The sequence below is a fragment of the Abramis brama genome (assembly GCF_963993115.1).
Source record: "Abramis brama genome assembly, chromosome: 16".
Classification (NCBI taxonomy): domain Eukaryota; kingdom Metazoa; phylum Chordata; class Actinopteri; order Cypriniformes; family Leuciscidae; genus Abramis; species Abramis brama.
In genome coordinates this window covers 27,131,977-27,151,865 of record NC_139978.1, presented here as the reverse complement: position 1 = coordinate 27,151,865, position 19,889 = coordinate 27,131,977, and the positions used below count along the sequence as shown (strand labels likewise).

The 19,889-nt window shown below is 37.2% G+C and overlaps 1 protein-coding gene across 1 annotated transcript in view; it reads right to left on the bottom strand.

Moving 5' to 3' along the window:
• The window catches only part of obscna (obscurin, cytoskeletal calmodulin and titin-interacting RhoGEF a), a 47,715-nt gene extending 28,687 nt beyond the window's left edge, over positions 1-19,028 (bottom strand). The window contains exons 1-26 of the mRNA XM_084138757.1: positions 18,806-19,028; positions 17,374-17,640; positions 16,080-16,241; positions 15,283-15,387; positions 14,929-15,195; positions 14,486-14,755; positions 13,360-13,626; positions 12,902-13,165; positions 11,765-12,031; positions 11,411-11,680; positions 11,067-11,333; positions 10,636-10,902; positions 10,191-10,463; positions 9,608-9,871; positions 9,242-9,508; positions 8,896-9,162; positions 8,539-8,805; positions 7,433-7,699; positions 7,092-7,358; positions 5,379-5,645; positions 2,761-3,027; positions 2,362-2,628; positions 2,008-2,274; positions 1,633-1,899; positions 1,076-1,342; positions 727-993 (exon numbers count right to left, since the gene is read on the bottom strand). Of these exons, the coding sequence (XP_083994883.1) occupies positions 727-993; positions 1,076-1,342; positions 1,633-1,899; positions 2,008-2,274; positions 2,362-2,628; positions 2,761-3,027; positions 5,379-5,645; positions 7,092-7,358; positions 7,433-7,699; positions 8,539-8,805; positions 8,896-9,162; positions 9,242-9,508; positions 9,608-9,871; positions 10,191-10,463; positions 10,636-10,902; positions 11,067-11,333; positions 11,411-11,680; positions 11,765-12,031; positions 12,902-13,165; positions 13,360-13,626; positions 14,486-14,755; positions 14,929-15,195; positions 15,283-15,387; positions 16,080-16,241; positions 17,374-17,640; positions 18,806-18,845 (6,454 nt within the window). The 5' untranslated portion in view covers positions 18,846-19,028. The remainder of the gene's footprint in view (positions 1-726; positions 994-1,075; positions 1,343-1,632; positions 1,900-2,007; positions 2,275-2,361; positions 2,629-2,760; positions 3,028-5,378; positions 5,646-7,091; positions 7,359-7,432; positions 7,700-8,538; positions 8,806-8,895; positions 9,163-9,241; positions 9,509-9,607; positions 9,872-10,190; positions 10,464-10,635; positions 10,903-11,066; positions 11,334-11,410; positions 11,681-11,764; positions 12,032-12,901; positions 13,166-13,359; positions 13,627-14,485; positions 14,756-14,928; positions 15,196-15,282; positions 15,388-16,079; positions 16,242-17,373; positions 17,641-18,805) is intronic.
• Positions 19,029-19,889: the final 861 nt, after the last annotated feature.

Genomic DNA, 19,889 nt, shown 5'->3' with positions numbered 1-19,889 from the left:
GAGAAGTATGATCTCAACAACAGCTCAAAATTATTTGGAGTATTTTGCAAATGAGAAATTGTGTATGTTAACTGGTAGAGTTTATGATATGAAATGACACTATGCGTGTATGATGCTGTGATTCATGAAGGGGTATCATACAGGGTTCGTGAAAGGATCATGAGGGCATCAACAGTCGTGGAAATGGCAGAGGTTCAGTTGGGGGACCCTAATTACAGAAACGTAGGGATTTGAAGATTCTTTTTCATCATTCTAGGGGAGTTTTATTTTACCAGATTCTATTCAAATGGAAATACACATACATTACCATTTAAAAGTTAGGTAAGTAAGATTTAAGATTTAAAAAAAATTGTTTTTGAATGAAGTCTCTTAGGCTCACCAAGGCTGCATTTACCAAAAAACTGTAATATACTGTAGTGAAATATTATTTCAATTTGAAATACTATATTATTATATTTCATTACTATTTCACTATATTGAAAAAAAATCTGTTAAATTTATAGCTATCTTGAGGCTACGGAGTGGAAACTAAATCCTCTTAATTCCCCTTAAAATAAATGTAACCGGTTTGAATGCCACATGCCCCTGCACCCCATCATTTCCAGCCCTGGGTATCATACATTGTTTACAGCACTGTTAAGTTGTGTTGTCAAGATATTGGGTATAAGCACAATGTTACCTTGTGTGAACTCAATGAGAAGGTCATTAAAGCTGCATTGGACCTACCCCTAACATTAACTTCAGCTGTTGTCTTCTGGTCTCTAACAATGCAGCTATATTCCCCAACATCCACAGGAAGGACATTTTTAATGCGTAATTCGGCAACCAATCCCTCCTGCTTGATCTTATATTTAGTTCCATTGCTGAGCTCCTCGTCCCCTCTCAACCATGTTACTGGTACCCCAGCCTTGGACAACTCACAGTGCAGTATAACAACACCTCCCTCAGGAGCCTCTTGGTTCTTCAGGTTTTGTTTGAACGTTACTGGCGTGGCTGAAGAATAGCACATTAGCATGTTAGCTCATTGTGAGCGTAAGCGACAATAAAAGCTCAATTTTAAAACCTTTATCCATACCGAACACTCTGACTGTAGATTTGGTATTCTGCTCCCCACAAATGCAACTGTAGATTCCACTGTCTTCAGGCGAGGCTTTCATGATGATCAGCTCCCTTGTAACATCACATTCCCTGATTTGATACTTATACCCAGATCTGAGGAGCTCTTCCCCCTTTCTCCATTCAACAGGACATCCAGCTTTTGAGAGCTCACAGTGTAATACGAGTGTATTTTCTTCTTCAACTTCCTGATTTTTCAACTTGACTTTAAAAGTGATAGATGGAACTGGAAGCATCAACCAAAAGAGATATGCCTGATTATTTCACAACACAACCATGCAGGCCCTCAAAGCACAGCGAAGCAGAAGACCAAGAAGCAATAATAAAAAACAGCAAGCCAAAAAAGACCAAATGTGCCAAGCCGCCTCTGCAAAAAGTCTGCATGCCTTACCCTTATGGGTTAGCTCAGCAGTTGTCTCAGAAACCTTGGTTTTACATGAATGGCTCCCAAGAATAGCAAGCCAAAAAAGACCAAAATGTGCCAAGCCGCCTCTGCAAAAAGTCTGTATGCCTTACCCTTAACGGTTAGCTCAGCAGTTGTCTCAGAATCCTTGGTTTTACATGAATAGCTCCCAGCATCACTTGCTTCAACATTATGTATGACCAGTTTGGTGAATGTTCCCTCTTGCTTCATTTCATACTTGTCATTGGGTTTAAGAATAATTCTTCCTTTTCTCCAGTCTACTGGAGTGCCGGGTTTAGAGAGCTCACAGCTTAACACAGCTTGACCACCTTCTTTAGTTACTTCGTTTTGGAGTTCTTGTTTAAAAGTGACGGGTAGAGCTATGAAAACCATGAAAAATGTGTTCAAGTTAAGTTTGAGAATTATTTGAAAGAGGAAAGCTATTACTAAAGAATAACAATATCTGATCTTGCAGTAGTAGAGCGTACCCTTGACTTTAACTTCTGCTGTTGTCTTTTCCTTTCCCGTAGTGCAGCTGTAGGAGCTGACATCTTCAGAGTTGACATTCTTGATAAGTAGTTCAGCAATCCTTCCCTCGGTCCTCATCTGGTACTTTTCTCCAACTCGCAGCATCTCTTCACCCCTCCACCATTTCACAGCGGCGCCCGGTTTGGAAAGCTCGCAACGCAAAGCAACAGTGTTGCCCTCCACCACTTCTTGATTCCTCAAGTTTTGTTTGAACGTGATTGGGAAAGCTAAGAAATCATAAATATATTTGTGTCACCTAAGGAGAATATTTGACAAAATTGGCAATTATAAAATCGTTTGACTGAGTTTTGTACCATTGATTTTAACCGTTGCTTTGGATGTCTGATCAGGGCACACACAAAAGTAGGCTCCACTGTCTTCAGGTATGGCTTTCCTGATAACAAGCTCCATTTTAGTTGCAATCTGTCTCATCAGGTACTTTTCTCCAGGCTTAAGTACTTCTTCTCCTTTCAACCACTCCACATCAGCACTGGCTTTTGAGAGTTCACAGCGCAAGGTGACGTTGTTCCCTTCTTCACCCTCTTGATTCATAAGTTCTTGTTTGAAAGTGATGGGGAGAGCTATACAAAGCAGATGTTCCATATCTGATCATGTTTTTGATAAAATCTTTTCATAGAATATTTCTAGCAAAAATTGGCTAATGCTCAATTACAGGAACTTGAATTTGAAAACTTCCTGGAACACATTCATACCATTAACTTTGATGGTGGCTTCTGTCTTTTGATCTTCACATACACATCGATAAACTCCACTGTCTTCTGGTTGTGCCTTCCTTATTAGCAGTTCAGCTTTTGGTTCTTTGTGTCTCAATTGATATTTTTCTCCAGTCTTGAGCATTTCTTCTCCTTTCCACCACTCTACTCGAACTCCTGCCTTAGAAAGTTCACAGTGCAAAGTGACACTGTTCCCCTCCTGAGCTTCCTGGTTCTTCAGAGTTGCTTTAAAGGTAGCAGGGAGTCCTTCAGAAAGCCAAGAATTGGAAAAAAAAGCCAGTTTTCATGTATTGAAAGTTATAGGCTCTTCAAAAGTGTGAATGTTGTGTCTTCCAAGTGTTACCAAAAACTTACCAGTAGACACTTTTTGTGCTCAATCAACTTTAATAACTACATCAGGCAAAGTCCTAAATGAATTGGGGTTCATCTATCATCTAAATTAATTGGGGTATATTTTATTTATGCATTATGTACACCAACACACTATAGCTCTTCATAACCAGCCAATGCTGTAATGAATTGGGCAAGATCCCGACAAAAGCTACATTACTATGTTACAGTTTTTATCAACCAATATTATATGAAGGGATTTGTCATATCAAGACTCTTCAGATGCCAAATATGGAGTGTAATGAGAGGGTATGAATTTAAACATCATGTAATGAAAATCCAACAATGATTTATATCACTGTTGAGAGATTAATTAAACCTGTGCAGTGGGCTTGTGTAATGCCATGACAGCATGCTATATACCTTATCAGGGTAGCACCAAATTTAATTTTAGACAGGAATGAAAATAAGGCTGTGAGGGTTAGAACTTAGAAGTGCGTTCAACATGCTGATTGTTCAGCTGACCAAAAGTCTTTCAGAAAAAAAATTCAGAAGACAAGAACTCCCTTTGACTAACAGTTTTGAAAGTTGTGAGTAACAGTTTTGAACATTATGTGATCTAGTGCCTTTATATAGTGCCTGCCAAAGTAAAGACTGTAAGTCTATCCCTCACAACCTCGATTTCATCCTTGTTAAATTCAATATCGCATAACCTGACTAGGGTCAACAGTAGCTGTGGAGGAAATGGCCATTTTAAATGAAATGTAAGAACTTGATCACTCAGAATCAAAAAAATCACATGGTCATGAAAATGAAATGCATATTAAATTAGTGCTGTAGCGGTGCGTCGATGACGTCGACGCGTCGACGTCAAAATTACGTCGACGTCATATTTTTTGCGTCGACGCTTCTTTATTTATTTATTTTTTTATTTTTTTTATTTTTTTGTACCATTCCCGGAGGTACAGCTCGCCACACACACACCGCCCGCCGTGTTATTCTGTCATGTTTTCTCCCTTTCTTTCCAAACCGCGACAAACGCCTGTCTCCTTTCTCTGCAGAATGTGATAAATCCGCTCAACCAATCACAGCGCACCATTCCACGCATTGTAAACAGTAACGGTGGCGCTTTGAATACACCCGGCATCCTAGTTTTCCTTATCTACTTTGCACTTTTTGATCAACAAACAAACAAAAAAATGAATACATTTGACGGCATTGATGGACCTGTGGTGGATTCTGCCGTAGGGAAGAAACGTAAGCCATCGAAATCTAATCATTTACGTGAGGAGATTAACAAGATGAGGCACGCGGGAGGAAGAGAAATGCCGACTGTTGCTTGTTCTCACACTGCGTCAAACTTCTGTCGAATGCTGACACGTGAACCCCAGGGGATCTTTTAAAAAAATTCTTGTACTCAGTCAACGAAAACCGAGCAGGACCAAGCCATTTTACAGCTGATCGCCGTCAAAAAATTTCAGAAGGTATTTCTTAGCGATGGCTGATTGAATGTAGCCTATGTTTAGTCCAGTACGTGCTAAATATAAGATTAGTATTGACCGAGTTCAGAGGCTGTCATGTGGATCAACTTACTTTGTTGTGTATTTTCAACAGTTTCAATATGAAAAATAACTTTTATATTGATTCAATGGATTAATTGCATTTAAAAAAAAAAACGTGTCATGAATTTATTGCATTTTTGGGAAAAAAATAATCTGTTTTTATAATAAATCTTTGAAAATCAAAATCTGGATTTGAATTATTTATGTTATTATAACCTAAAGATGCTATGTGAAAGTTTGAAACAGAAAATAGTGGTTTTAATCTTGCCACTTTCTTGGTAAATAAAATCAATTTTTTACTCAAATTAATCAAAATGGATTTATCACGTTTATACTATATTATTCAGAAGTAAACATTGTAGCTGACAGTGTGTTTGTCAGAATGTTTATTTTTTAAACCACAACCTTCTAAGTGCTTCTTTTACTGATATATTTAACAATATCTTTTGCATTTCTCATCCAAACAACGTCAAACTTGGCACTGCACTTACTCGTGCCCAGACAGCTGTCGAGTTTGAAATCCATCGGAGTAACGGTTCGAGAGATATGCGAATAACAGACAGGATAATTAATTCAAATTAGTCGTTAGATTAGTCGACTAATCGATAAAATAATCGCCCGACTAATCGTTTAATAAATAATCGTTTACCCCAGCCCTATATTAAATCCATAATATCAAAAATTCAGCAGTAATTCGGATATTACCTTGAACCATCAATTTGGCTGTTGACTGTGAATCTTTGGTTTTGCAGGTGTAATTTCCTGCATCATCCTCAACAAGATTATTTATCACCAGTTTGGTTAATCGTCCCTCCAGTTTCGTGTGATATTTGGCTCCAGGTTTCAGAATTACTCTACCTTTCCTCCATTCGACTGGAGCACCAGGCTTTGAAAGCTCACAGGTAAATACTGCACTTTCACCCTCTATAGACACCTGGTCCTGAAGCTCTCGACTGAATGTAATCGGAAGAGCTGAGAAAATATTGACATTTTTGGTCTTTTAAAGGGATAGTTCGCCCAAAAATGATATTTAAGCCATGATTTACTCACCCTCAAGCCGTTCGAGTTGCATATGTCAATCTTTTTTCAGACGAACACATTTTCAGTTATTTTAGAAAATGTCTTAGATCTTTCAGTGGTTATAATGTGAAGCAATGGGGTACACAACGTTGAAGTCCCAAAATGTGCATGCATCCTTCACAAAAATAATCCATCCGGCTCCAGGGGGATAAAGGAAGGCCTTCTGAGGGTAATCCGTGCGGTTTTGTCGTAAAAATATACATATTTAAAACTTTATAAACGAAAATAACTGGCTTCCGGTGGCGGTCGGCGCGCGTTCATGGAGATGGTGGCTGGCGTATGACGTAGGACGTAGCGCAGGAATCGCACGGATTACCCTTAGAAGGCCTTCCTTTATCCCCCTGGAGCCGGATGGATTATTTTTGAGAAGGATGCATGTACATTTTCGGACTTGAAGCAGCTGGACCCCATTGCTTCACATTATAACCACTGAAAGATCTAAGACATTTTCTAAAATAACTGAAAATGTGTTCGTCTGAAAAAAGATTGACATACGCATCTCGAACGGCTTGAGGGTGAGTAAATCATGGCTTAAATATCATTTTTGGGCGAACTATCCCTTTAATATAAACCATTACCTCACAAGCAGAAATCATGATATATACGCTATCTTTCAAAAGTCTGTAAGATTTATGGTGTGTTCACACTTTTAGTTCAGTTGTCTTGGTTGTTTTGGTCTGGACCAAAAAAGAAAATAATTTGTAAAAAAATATATGTTGTTGGTCCTTGTTGAGTTCATATTTCAGTCGAACCGCACCAGGGTTCATTTGGAATTGTTTACACATATTCAACTGAAATTAACAGAGCAATCGCTCTAGAGTTAGTTTTAATCAAACCAAAACTGCCAAGTGTGAAAACACCCTAAAATGACTCTTATGCTCATAAAGCCTGCATTTATTCGATCAAAAATACAGTAAATTCTGTAATATTGTGAAATATTATTGCAATTTAAAACAGCTTTTTTCAATTTTTAAATGTTTTAAAATGTATTCCTATGATTTCAAAGCTGAATTTTCAGCTATTACTCCAGTCTTCAGTGTCACATGATCCTTCAGAAACCATTCTTACATGCTGATTTGGTGCTCAAGAAACATTTCTTATTAATATCAATGTTGAAACCAGTTGTGCTGCTTAATATTTTTGGGTTAATTGTTATTAAAAAAAATCAGGATTCTCTGATGAATAGAAAGTTCAAAAGAACAGAAATCTTATATAATATTATAAATGTCTTTACTGCCACTTTTGATCAATTTAATGCATCTTTGCTATTAAAACGATTAATTCAAAAAAATCTTTAGAGTGGTAGTGTATATATTTTTAACATTCTTTAGACCTTACCTTTGACTTTCACTTCAGCTGTGGTCTTTTGGCCTCCAGTCACACAGCTGTATATTCCAGCATCTTCAGAGAAAATATTAGTTATTTCTAACTCAGCTGTCCTTCCATCCAGCCTCGTCTGGTACCGTGGCCCTGGAAGGAGCGGTTTATCTCCTCTCCACCATTGCACAGGTACTCCAACTTTGGAGAGCTCACAATGTAAGGTTATAGATTCCCCTTCAAGAGCTTCTTGGTTCGTAAGTTTTTGTTTAAAAGTAGCAGGAGCACCTGGGCAACCAATGTGTTTTATAATAACATCAATTTTGTATCAATAACAAAAACTCAATGAAACAAAACCTTACCAACAATTTTGATTGTAGCTTTGGTCTTTTGGTCTCCACAGACACATCTGTAGACTCCACTGTCTTCAGGCACGGCCTCACAGATGATCAGCTCAACTGATGTGTCTCGTTGTTTCATCTTATACTTCTCTCCAGGCTGGAGCAGCTCGTCTCCATTCCACCATTCTACTGGGACACCGGTTTTGGAAAGCTCACAATGCAACTGTATCATCTTCCCTTCATCGGCTACCAGGTTTTTCAGCTTCTCTTTGAAAGTGATAGGTTGACCTACAGAACAAAAAGACACAAATAAGTACATCCTTTTTTATTTTGGCAAACGACCGGGCAAAAATTTTTGTAAATTAGCAGTCAACATTAAGTGTGAGACAGTTTCGGACCAGCTGACTGCAGTCACTTGTCCAAACCAATGCTGAGTTGATACTATAAATAGATAGATAGATAGATAAATAAATAAATAAATAAATAAATAAATAAATAAATAAATAAATAAATAAATAAACAAACATTCATTGATCTGACAACCATTTTTATTCCTAGCAAATTATTAGTTATTTAATTATTATTGTTATTTTATCTAGCTGGATAAAATAGATTTTTGACAAAGTTTGATGACATGACATGATTATACCTGTATAATTTCTAGCTTGTTTCAAAATTGTACATAATATAAATATTTATACACACACACACTGCACATACATGTACACGCACACACACACATATACATACATTAACACACCTGTATATACTGTGTATAAAATCACTCTTATAAACAGCTTCTTAATAGCTAACACAAACTTTTTATACATGTTCTATATAACATTATATATGTATAATATTAACAAACAATTAAAAATAAATCAAAGCAGTAAAGAAATTAATTAGTGAACATTTTTGTAAAGTATACTTAATAAATATAAATATATATTTCTACATATAATTTTAGCAAATATAAAAAAGCATTGTTAAATGATCACTATTTTGTTTTAGTGGCAGTGAAAAATTGGCAGGTCAAGAAACAAACCTACTGCCCTGACTGGGCAAGCATTAAAAAAAAAAATCCTTATTTTGGATGATTGATTGACTAGTGAATTGGACTAGCTTACCACTAACAGTAATGTTGGCTGATGTCTGGGCAGTTTCACATGTACAGCTATAGACTCCACTATCCTCTTGTGTCAAATTGAAAATCTTCAGCTCTAGCATGCAGGCTCTCTGCCTGATCTTGTACTTCTCTCCGGACTTGAGCAGGTTGTTCCCCTTTCTCCACTCAACAGGGGTGTCTTGTTTGGATATCTCACAATGTAAGATTATGCTGTTTCCCTCCTCAGCTATTTGATTTCTTAACTTCTGTTTGAACGTGATGGGTTGAGCTAAGGAAATATAAAAGAATATATAAGCTCCATTTTCAGCATTCAGATCATTGGAGAAGCAAAGTCTTTATATTCAACATCTTGTCTTACTTCGTATTTTGATAATAGCTTTGGTCCTTTGATCTTCACACACGCATATGTACGTTCCACTGACCTCTGGCACTGGATTTCTGATTACCAGCTCCAGTATGGTGACTATGTGTCTCATCTGATACTTCTCGCCAGGACAGAGAGTTTGTTCACCTTTCAACCATTCCACAGGGATTCCAGCTTTAGAAAGCTCACAGCGTAATGTCACATTTTTACCCTCCTCTGTCTCTTGGTTCTTGAGCTCTTTAACAAATGATATAAGAACCGCTGGAAAAGAGGGAATGGTATAAATGAAGCTACAAATCAAAGACAAATGTTATGAATTTATTTTCATAGTAATCAGTACCATTGACTGTAACAGTAGCCATAGTTTTTTGGTCTCTGCAAATGCATGTGTAATTCCCAGAGTCTTCCGGCATCAGATTGTGTATTGTAAGAGAAATGCAAGATTTCCTCTGCCTCATGTGGTACTTCTCACTATATTTTAGTGTCTCAGGCCCTTTGCGCCAGACAAACTGGACGCCGGGTATAGAGTATTCGCACGTCAGCATCACACTCTCTCCCTCTTTGGCCTCCTGGTTCTGAAGCGCTTTTGTAAACTCAGCAGGGATAACTAATGTGAAACAAACATAAAGATGATGTAATTTTAGAAAAAGTAGTAAAACTAAAACCTCCCATATGGTAGAATGTGGAAATGAGACATCTGAATTACCTTTAACAGTCAAAGTGGCTTTACTGCTAACCGATCCTGCATCGCACTCGTACACCCCTGCGTCACTGTCTTTCACATCACGGATGGCCAGCCTGGCCTCATTTCCAGATCGACTAACTACGTACTTTGAGGAATTCCAGATTAAACAGCCATCTTTGTACCAAACAATATGACATGGCTTTGAGGTCTTGCATAACAGCACCACACTTCCTCCTTCAATTGCTTCTGTGTCCTCCAATGCTTTAGTTATCGTGGGACGTCTCTCTGTTATTCAAAGAGGTTTATTACAAAAACACATTTCAGATTTATGTTGTAGACAACATAAAGACAAAAAAGTTTACACATAAGCCTCTTTAAATCTCCTTTTTTGTTCTAAACCTCACAAATTATATATTATATATAACATCATGTATAATAAATTATATGTATCATGATCTATTTATAATAACAAAGCAGTAAAAGACATATTGACTAGTAGTCCCAAAATGCCTTCTCATGAGCATTATTAACGGCAATCCGCTATTTCAAGCTAACAGTATATGCCACATGCATCTTGTCAAGTGTCATGATTTATAATAGTTACCCCTGACTAATAGTGACGCATATGATCTTTTGTCCCCAGCCTCGAAGGAGATGGTGCCGGTGTCTTTACGTGCAAGCTGTTTGAAGGTAAGAGTGTGGTAGCCACCAGGCATCATCTTGATCTCGTTAAGATCATTAGTGTAGAGCAAGGTCTCATCCAGGTACCATTTAACGTCAGTGTAGTCACTTGGGCAGATCCGACACTTAAAGACGATGGTATCTCCTTCCAGACACTCTTTATCTTCTAGCTCATCCACAATGACCACTTTTTGACCTGAGAGCCAGATTCATATGAAAAATGCAATTGAAGCATAAAAACTTTTACAATTCATAAAGTGGCTATAAAATAGTTTTCCAGCACTTTATTTTTAGTAACCCATCTCAGATTCATTTTTTAAAGGTATATAATTCTGAAAGAATTTTAAACAATTATGTTGTTTGGCTACCTTGAACTGTAAGTAATGCCCTGCTCTGCATTGTCCCAACGTCACAGGTGTAGATGGCACTGTCACTCTTCTCCAGACTGAAGATGGTCAGAGTGAGGACAACATCCTTTTTCTTCATCATGTACTTTTGTCCCGAGCTGAGCACCATCAAGCCTTTTAGCCAGTTCACGGTAGTGGCGGGCCGCCTGGTTTCACACTCCATGATCACTGTGCCCTTTTCCTCTGCGCGCAAATCCTTCAGTTCCTTCGCAAATGTTTGTTGCAAGTCTAAATGCATTACGACAAAAGAGAGAGTAACAGTGTAAATGGCATTCAGCAGAATGAAATGAACATGATCGGTCAATCACTAAAAGAGCAGTTGCACTGGGAAAAATTAATAAAGAAGAAATGAGCCAACTCAAATTTATAATAGTGAATAAGGAAGTATTTACCTCTGACATCTAATCTTGCCCTTGTAGCAATCCCATCAGCCTCACAGCAGTACTCTCCTGAGTCCATTATGGCTGCATTATGGATGATGAGCTTCACCAAATAATCCTTTTGGGTAATTTCATATTTTGGGCTGACTCTAATTAGTCGCCCATTTTTCAGCCATTTAACTGTTGCATCAGGTTTGGTGATCTCACAGCTGAGCTCTGGATCTTCACCGGGTGTCGCTTTAACATTTAGCATTTCCCTAAATACTCTCACAGGCTTCTCTGAGAAAACAGAAGAGACAGAGTGTAAGCAATGCTGAACTTGGAAACTTGCATTATTTGCAAATTTAAACAATCACCTTTGACGAACAACATAGTCCTGCAACTGAGATCTTTGATGGTAAAGACCACTTCTCCGGCATCAGATATAATAACCTCCTGAATGCTCATTGTGTATTTGCGCCCCTTGTTAGCGACTATGATCCGTCCATTGCTGACAATCAGTTTGCCATTCAAGATCCACAATGCTTCATCGATGATATCATGGGACAGGATACACTCAAAACTGCAGTTTTCCCCTTCCAGCACAGTTGTTGTCCTTATGCGTTTGGTAATGGTAATGCGCAGATCTAAAAAAAGTCCCTCAGTTTGAATAAAATGTATATTTTTGTAAATTTTTTCAATTAGATTAAATTAGAGATTATGGAACCTACCACGAACTATGACTTTCGCTTTAGTTTGGCTGCAGCCAATATCACAGCTGTACTCCCCTCCATCGTCTTTTCTCAGCTTACGAATTATAAGAGTCAATGACTTTCCCACATGGAGAATCTCATACTTCTCACTGGCGGTCAGACTTTCACCATCTTTCCTCCAGACAGGAGTTACAGATGGCTTGGAAACCTCACACTGCAGAAGGACTTCACCACGCTCCTCACCTGCTACATCCTCCAGTGACCTGAGGAACACTGCTGGCTTCTCTAAGAGACACATAAATGGCCGATATTAGAAATCTATACCAAAGAAAATGAACGCTCACTTTTGCATGCTAAAGTGAATTTAGGCATCACAACATTATATAATGTACAGTAAGAAAGACTGAAAAATGTATGCTATAATGTGCTATTGAAAAAAATATCATAATAATAAAGGAGGGATGCTAAGGAACCCCTAAAGGGACATAGTGATAGAAAAAAAACACGAGATGAAAGGAAAAATTATGTCAATGCAATTGAATTCTCTCGCAAATGTTTTGCATTCCCCTGAGTAACTTGGCGTTCACTCGCAAAAATTTTGAGTTCTTTACGAGTAAAGGCACATTTTCTCAGGGAATGTAAAAGTTGTGCAATGTAACTCAACGGTTTTGCGAGCAAACACAAAGTTTCTCTGGGGAACGCAAGAGAATGCAAATGCATTGAAATTTCCATCTCATATTTTTTCCATCACCATGTCCTTTTAGGGGCTTCATAATATGCTGGTTGGATAGTCCCTAAACTATGGTTTAAAAATAGACTGGAGAGTATTATAACCACTGGATTTGAAAGGTTAGTTGATTACAACTATTAAAGTTGATTATGTTTGTGTGGCCTGAAATGTGTTGTAAAAGTACAACTCATTTTATGCATGAACTTGTAAATGGAAAGAAATAGTGCTCTTAAAGGGTTAAATCTCTTCCATAATTTATTGCTATTCCTTTCAAATGTGCTGCGCTGGGCATAAACAATAATATATCCGATACCTGTTGTAAATTACCTGTTGTAAATGTGTCTCTGCTTTGAATGTAGAGAATTTGGACAGCAGATTATTCAAAAGTCCTGTTTTCTTAGTCCCACGGTAACTGCAAACCTTACCTCTGACTCTGAGGAACGCAGACTCGCTGATATCAAAGGTTTTGAATGTTACACGGCTCTCTTGAGGAGCGAGTCGCTTTAGAAACAGACTGTACACTTTTCCAGAATTCTGGATTTTGTTTATGTGGTTGGTGTACAGAACTCTGTCATTGAGAAGCCATTGGACACTGGGTGACTCGTGACTTAGTTCACAACTGAATACAGCAGATCCATCTTCCTCAGTCTCTACTTGCTCCAGGTGTCTTATGATCTTCAACCTTTTAACTGCAAGAAAAGAAAAATTATTTCTAATGTACTGAATGTGTCTCATCTGTGCTCTAAAATGCTTCATGAAAAGCTACTCGTGCAAATGGAAGACTATACCAGGCAAGACAATGCAGATTGTGTCTTATTTTGATGATGTGTTCAAAATTTACAGGTACGTTAAACACCCTTATACTGTAGCTAAAAGCAGGTACCTTCCACACTGATTCTTCCTCTTGTCTCCGAGCCACCAGCCAGGCAGCGATACTCTCCTGAATCTGCTGCTTTAACACCCAGGATAGTCATCTCAACCCGGTTCTTTTCTCGCTTCATTGTGCACTTATTGGAGGCAAACAGGGGGGTCCTACCCTTGAACCAGCGCACCACTCTGGGGGATGGACAGAACTCACAGCTGAGAGTAACTGACCCGTTCTCCTTCACCTCTACATCTGAAATGGGCTGTTTGACGATCAAAGGCCGCTCTATTAGGAAAGTGTAGGAAAGCAAGAATTCATAAGGCACATTATTCACAAGCCATATAATACAAATGCATGGCTCTATGCTCTGATTTAGGGATGCACTGATATGGTCACTGATTTTGGTATGGCCAATTAACGATAAATGGCTAATATTAAAATAAATGACTAGTTTAAATTAATTCAAAATAATGTTGTCAAAAGTACTGATTTCCGACTAACAAGTCGGTACTAACATTTTTAAAATGTGACTATACCAGCATTTCCCTCTAGCATTTTGAGCGCTGTTGAACGGATTCTTAAACACCTCTGATTGGCCATTGTGTTCACGTGCTCAACATATATGTCTCTGATTGGCTATTGTGTTCACGAGCTCAACATGCATGTCTGTGATTGTCTACAATGATCAACGCTTCAATAACATGTTGTAAATATACGCTCTTCACTGAGAGCTTACACAGATATTACACATGGTAGCATTTGAAAGCATGCGTCTGTCAGCAGATCTCTAATATACCCGCTGATAGACGCCTGCTTTCAAACGCTCCTGTGTGTATGTGTAAGCGCTTGGTGAAGAGCATCAAAGACGTCCATTAACAACATATTACAACGTGCATACAGGTGTGATTTTTGTGTTTACACGCGTGCAACAAATGCCGATGTGTGTCAAATTTTTGTACAAAATTACATTTTTGGAGCCAGTGCAAACGCGGCCTAAACGCAAAAATAGTGGACATGAGCTTGCACAATTAAATAACCAATACTCTGGTACCAATAATAAAGAAAAAACTTGTCCGATAACTAATATGGCACCAATTTATTGTGTATCCCTACTCTGAATATTTGAGATTGACCAGATAATTACCTGTAACTGTGAGTTGAGCTTCTGACTTGCTCTTCCCCGAGGTGAACTGCACAATGCCACACATGCTGCTGTCAGTTTGGGTGAAAATAAGTCTGTTCGAGGTTCCTTGCCTCTCAATCCTGATTTCTGGACAGGGACATAACATCTGCCCATTCAGGGTCCATTTTGGTGCCCTCTCTAATTTAATACTGGTTTCCACTTTAAAACGAGCCTCTTTAGGCTCCATGACCTCCACAGAACTGAGTCCTTTCAAAATGCTGATGGCCTGCTCTGTAAGATAGACAAATATCCAATGCATATTTTAAAAGGATAGATTAACTTACTAAATGAGTAAAAGTAGACCAAGAATGAATCTGTTATATCAATGATAATATTGAAACTGGATAAGTAAACTGTATTTAAATTATGATTAAATTTACTTTAGGAAAAAAATGACTTCTCACCTTCTACAAACAGTTGGCAGGATGTCCTCTCATCAACAGCATCACAGATAAAAGTGTCTTCATCTGAGGAGCCCACATCATCTATGATGAGCTGTCTGTACACACCTTCACTGATAGTTTGGTACTTGCCATTTGGCACAATTTCATGGTTTCTTCTGTACCATTTAACCACAGCATTGTCACGGGAGACCTGACACTCCAGCAAGGCACGGTGTTTGTACATGGCAATCTTCACCCTCAGGGGCTTCAAAAAATGAACTGGAAGCTCTGCAATGATCATCCTTGGTAAATTCAAACACAATTGAAGAAATTTTCAATGCAATGCAAAATCAAATGCGATGCTCTAATTTTTACCTTTAACTCGTAGCGTTGCTGTTGAAGAGACCCTCTCGGCAGTGAATCTGATTTCACCAGCATCTTCTGGTTTGACCGATTTATAGGTCAGGGAGTGTATTTTACCTGTTTGTAAGATTTGATCAAATTTGAAAGAGCTGCTGAAAATTAGATTCTAAAACAAAATATTATCATTTTCAATTAAAGACCTTTTCAAGGTCATTCTCAAAAAAAAATCATATTCTGACGGGGGGTTTTTTGTTTGTTTTTTCTAATTATTTAACACCAGTATCTAATTTAAATTAACTAAATGGAAAATGTAAAGGTAAATTAATTTTTCAACATTGTGCACAGCTACATACACAGCTTTTTTAATTTTAAAAACAATAAAAAATAAAAAATGTTAACATTAAAAACATCAATGGAAAGAAATCGAGGGACAAATTGTTTTTTATATCAAATACTTATTTTGTTTTGCGTTTTTGCAAACTTGTTATAGTGCATTAATGCTTTATTTGTTTTGTTTTTTAAATCAACAAATAAATATGCTAGACAAAGGAGATAAGGACTTTTTATGCACTTGACAAACTCAAATATCTATTTTTTAACATGCAAACCTATATATCATATAAAACTATGTAATTTAATACATGTTGGGTTAAATTATAGGATTATGCTTTTCATATGAAGTTTGAAATCTCTTTTTCGTGCCTAAAAAGTCAGGTGAAATGTTTGTTAGCATATTTTTAGAATGACTCTGTTATGAACATACTGACATCCACCAGAAGTCATAGTGTCACTAAACTTTTCACACATACCCTCACATCTTATTTTAATATTGTCCCTAGCTCTCAAACGACTGTCGTCCTTGTACCACATCCCATCCACATCTTCCCAGTTGACCTCACAGATAAATGTCACACTCTCCCTCTCGGTCACACTGGCATTCTGAAGATCCTTCACAATCTTTATATCCCTGGCTGAGAAAAAGGAAACAAGGAGAGTAGCAAACTACTATCACAGGCAGCTTGTTTGGCAACATTTAAAATGTCAAAAAAACACTTCTTCTACTGTAAATGTACATTATCCAAAACATTTGAGATCTGAGGCTTCCCTACCACTATCACACAGAGAAATGACTTTATATGGCATTAACCCTCTAAAGCCTACTGTATCATATTTCATATGCAAATTTCTAAGGCCTTTAAATCAACATGATCAAATCTTTGCTAAAAAAAAAACTGTTTTACACAATCTACATGCCTTCTGTCCTCTTTTTTGGCAATTGAAAGGCCTTTTAGTATAATTCTAAAAAGTCCCCCTTCAGGTTGTGGTTTTTCTCTGAAATTTTCTTTACTTTTTTTTATTAATAAATCTTTACATTTTTATAAAGTAAATTTAAAAATAACTTTTAAATTGTTTGTAATATTTCAAGATGAACACTTGTTGGACTGAAGCAACTTAGGTTTAACTTGATTATCCCTACATCACTTCTTTTTTTTGAAAAATCAAGTTATAACATTAGTATCAAATTTAATACTGTACATCAAATTTGATATTGTACATCTTTTGAGGAATGCTTATTTGTACATTGCTCAATCGTGTTGCATTGCATCGTTTTTTTCTCCCCACAATAAAAACACAGAGCTTTGTTAAAAAAAACTAAGTATAATTTTATATATTTATAAGAGGGATCATAAAGAATGCATGTTATTTTTTCAGTACTGTCCTGAATAAGATAGTTTACATAAAAGATGTTTAGCCTACATATAGTCCACATTACACACAGTATTAAGAATCAAGGATATATAAACTTTTGAACAGGGTACTTTTTATAAATTCAGCTATTTTTTTAGTCTTGTGGACTATAAACATCTTTTATGTAAACTATCTTATTCAGTACAGTACTAAATCAAAAATAACATGCATATTGTGTTATCCCTCTTATTTTGTTAAAATTAACATTTTGCAGATTCTGCAAGGGGTATGTAAACTTAAATATTCTAAAGGTTCAATAAACTGTTCCATTTAAAATAAAATAAAAAATCTGACCATTAGTATTTCATATGTCAGGCTTTACAGGGTTAAAGACAGGTTGCACATTGGTGGTACCTGTGACTGTCAGCATAGCAGAGCTTTCGATCCCTTCAGCCTTGAAGCTGATGACGCCCATGTCAGAAACCGTGACACGCGTCAGGGTGAGTGTGTGTCTTTTCCCCTGTGTGGCAATTCGACACACAGGCCTGGATTTAAGTGGGAGTCCATTCTTGGTCCATTCACCCTGGACGTACGCATGACTGAGGACCACTTCAAATGTACAGACTTCTTTCTCACACAGCGTCACATCCTCTAGCCTTTTCACCAATTGAATTCTATTCACTTTAGACAAAAATAGAGGAATTATCAGTGTTTCTTTTTTTGTAACAAATACCGCGGTACTACGGATCCCCCAAAGTGACATTTGCGGGGGAAACCTAGCTTTTGCGCGAGCACAACAACTCGCCTGCTCATTCTAGCTTTCCTTTGATCGTGTTCGCGCCAAAAACTCAGGTGAATGTCTCAGAGTCCCGCGAATGTCACTTAGGGTCTTCTTCGCACTGCTAGTATAAAATATATCATGATGATATACAAATATTCAGAATGCTTGATTAAGAAATTATTCTTACATGCCATGTTTAGGAACTTCAGTATTAGCCTACTCTCACAAGCCTTTAGGTAACTTAAGGCCAGCAACTTCAAGTTTTTTACTCCATTTGAGCTCAAAAAAAAAAAGTGTCTTTTGTTACTCATGAGGACTGAAAAAGAAATATGCTTATTGTTGTTGTTATTTACGCATGTGCATAATTTATGTATTAATTATTATTATTTAATTTTTTTACCTAATTAACAATGCATTCATGTGTCTAATTTGATGTCTAAACACTCCTGTGACAGAAACAGATCTTAATAGTGAATACAACCTGTGGTTGGCTAAGAAATATGAAACAGACAGAAATTATATTTTCTTACACTCTGTGTGTATAGGCCTAATTAGTTAATAACTTGGCATGCACTGATGTCTCTGCCAGTCTAGCTTATATGGAGTGGTTATGTCCATATGTGCAGATACAACTGAAGTTTGTCTAAATCAAATAAAGACAGACTAACTCTGCACACTTCTTTCTCACATTACAAACAAACGCCTCTCCCAGTTGTTGCAGTATGTTTCAATTGCTCAATTAATAGTTGGCCTCAAGTGTATATAATGCTTTGAAACATGACACCATCCTTGCATCCTTGAGATTAAAAACATGGAATAAATAATGAATTTCTTAGCTTGTTTGTATTAATCAGACTATAGTCAAATCAAAAAAATTGGGATCTTATAAAACTGGAGTAATTACATTACTTTGTTAAGACTTTATCAAATCGTTTGTTGTTGTTGATCATGCACCAGAAAACTAGGTAGGCTATTTAAACAACATTTTGAAATCAGTCACGAGAAAAACATTCATACAGACCAGACATTATAGGGAAGAACAAACGGATCTTCCATTCCACTCACCATTAGCTGAATTTGACATTTCCCTCACATTAAAGTCCATAAAAGACCCTTCAAACCATAATATTTGAAACTAATAACAGAAATACCAGAAAAAATCAAAGTCCGCCTAGGCTTTTCTGTAGTTCACGTAAATTCCTTCAAGATTATCCTCCAAAGTTTGACCAAAGATACCCAGGTCAGTGTGCTATCCACTGTTTCCCTTGGCAGACAAGCAGCTGAAAGTGTGTTTTTTTTTTTTCAGCTTTCCCAAAGGCTAATACCAAACAGCTGACATATTTCCAAAATAGCTGTGCGTCATTATCGACAAAGATAGAAACATCTTGACTACATGGAGCAAGTCCTGCCTGTTAGCATTGTTTTCATCCACAGATAACCAACCATCTACCTTTCACAAAGGATGGTTTGGTTCATAAGCCTATTTATTATATCTCTTAATTGACTATATATACCTTAACAAATCCTCAGGCTTGATTCAAAGTTGATTCCCAGTGAATGAATGTTTCCTTTTATTGATTTACGTTGTGCTGACCAGAAGTTATTCACAGTAGCATGTTCCTGAGTTCATATTTCTCTGAGAGATTCCAATACAACTGAGTTGGAAAGGTCACAGGAGATTAAAAGTTCCTGTCATTCAGCTGTGAAATCACTTGTTAGATCTGAATGCCCATACTGAAAGACTGTCCAGTCCTGGTAAGTGGCATTCAAGCTGTCATGTTAAAAGAACAGGATTCATTCTGACAACTAAAGAAGTCTCAACATGCATATTCTCAATTGACAATTCAAGAATTATTTGAGACTTAAAACATTATTTATTTTTTTTGTTTATTAAGCACATCGCATTATCAAATTTGAACATGTCAGCGGACATATACCCCACATATTTGTCCTGAGTTATCTTGATGCATGATGTTCATAGTGACATTTTTATGTTAATAGCAGCATCAAACAGAATTGATTTGATTTGATACTCTAACTGGCTGGATAATAATTAGCTCAACCATGGCATGAGTTTGGGTGAGGAACTACCTGTTTCTGCCAACCAATGATAGACAGAAGGAAGTGTTTGAAAACTGTCATTCTTTTT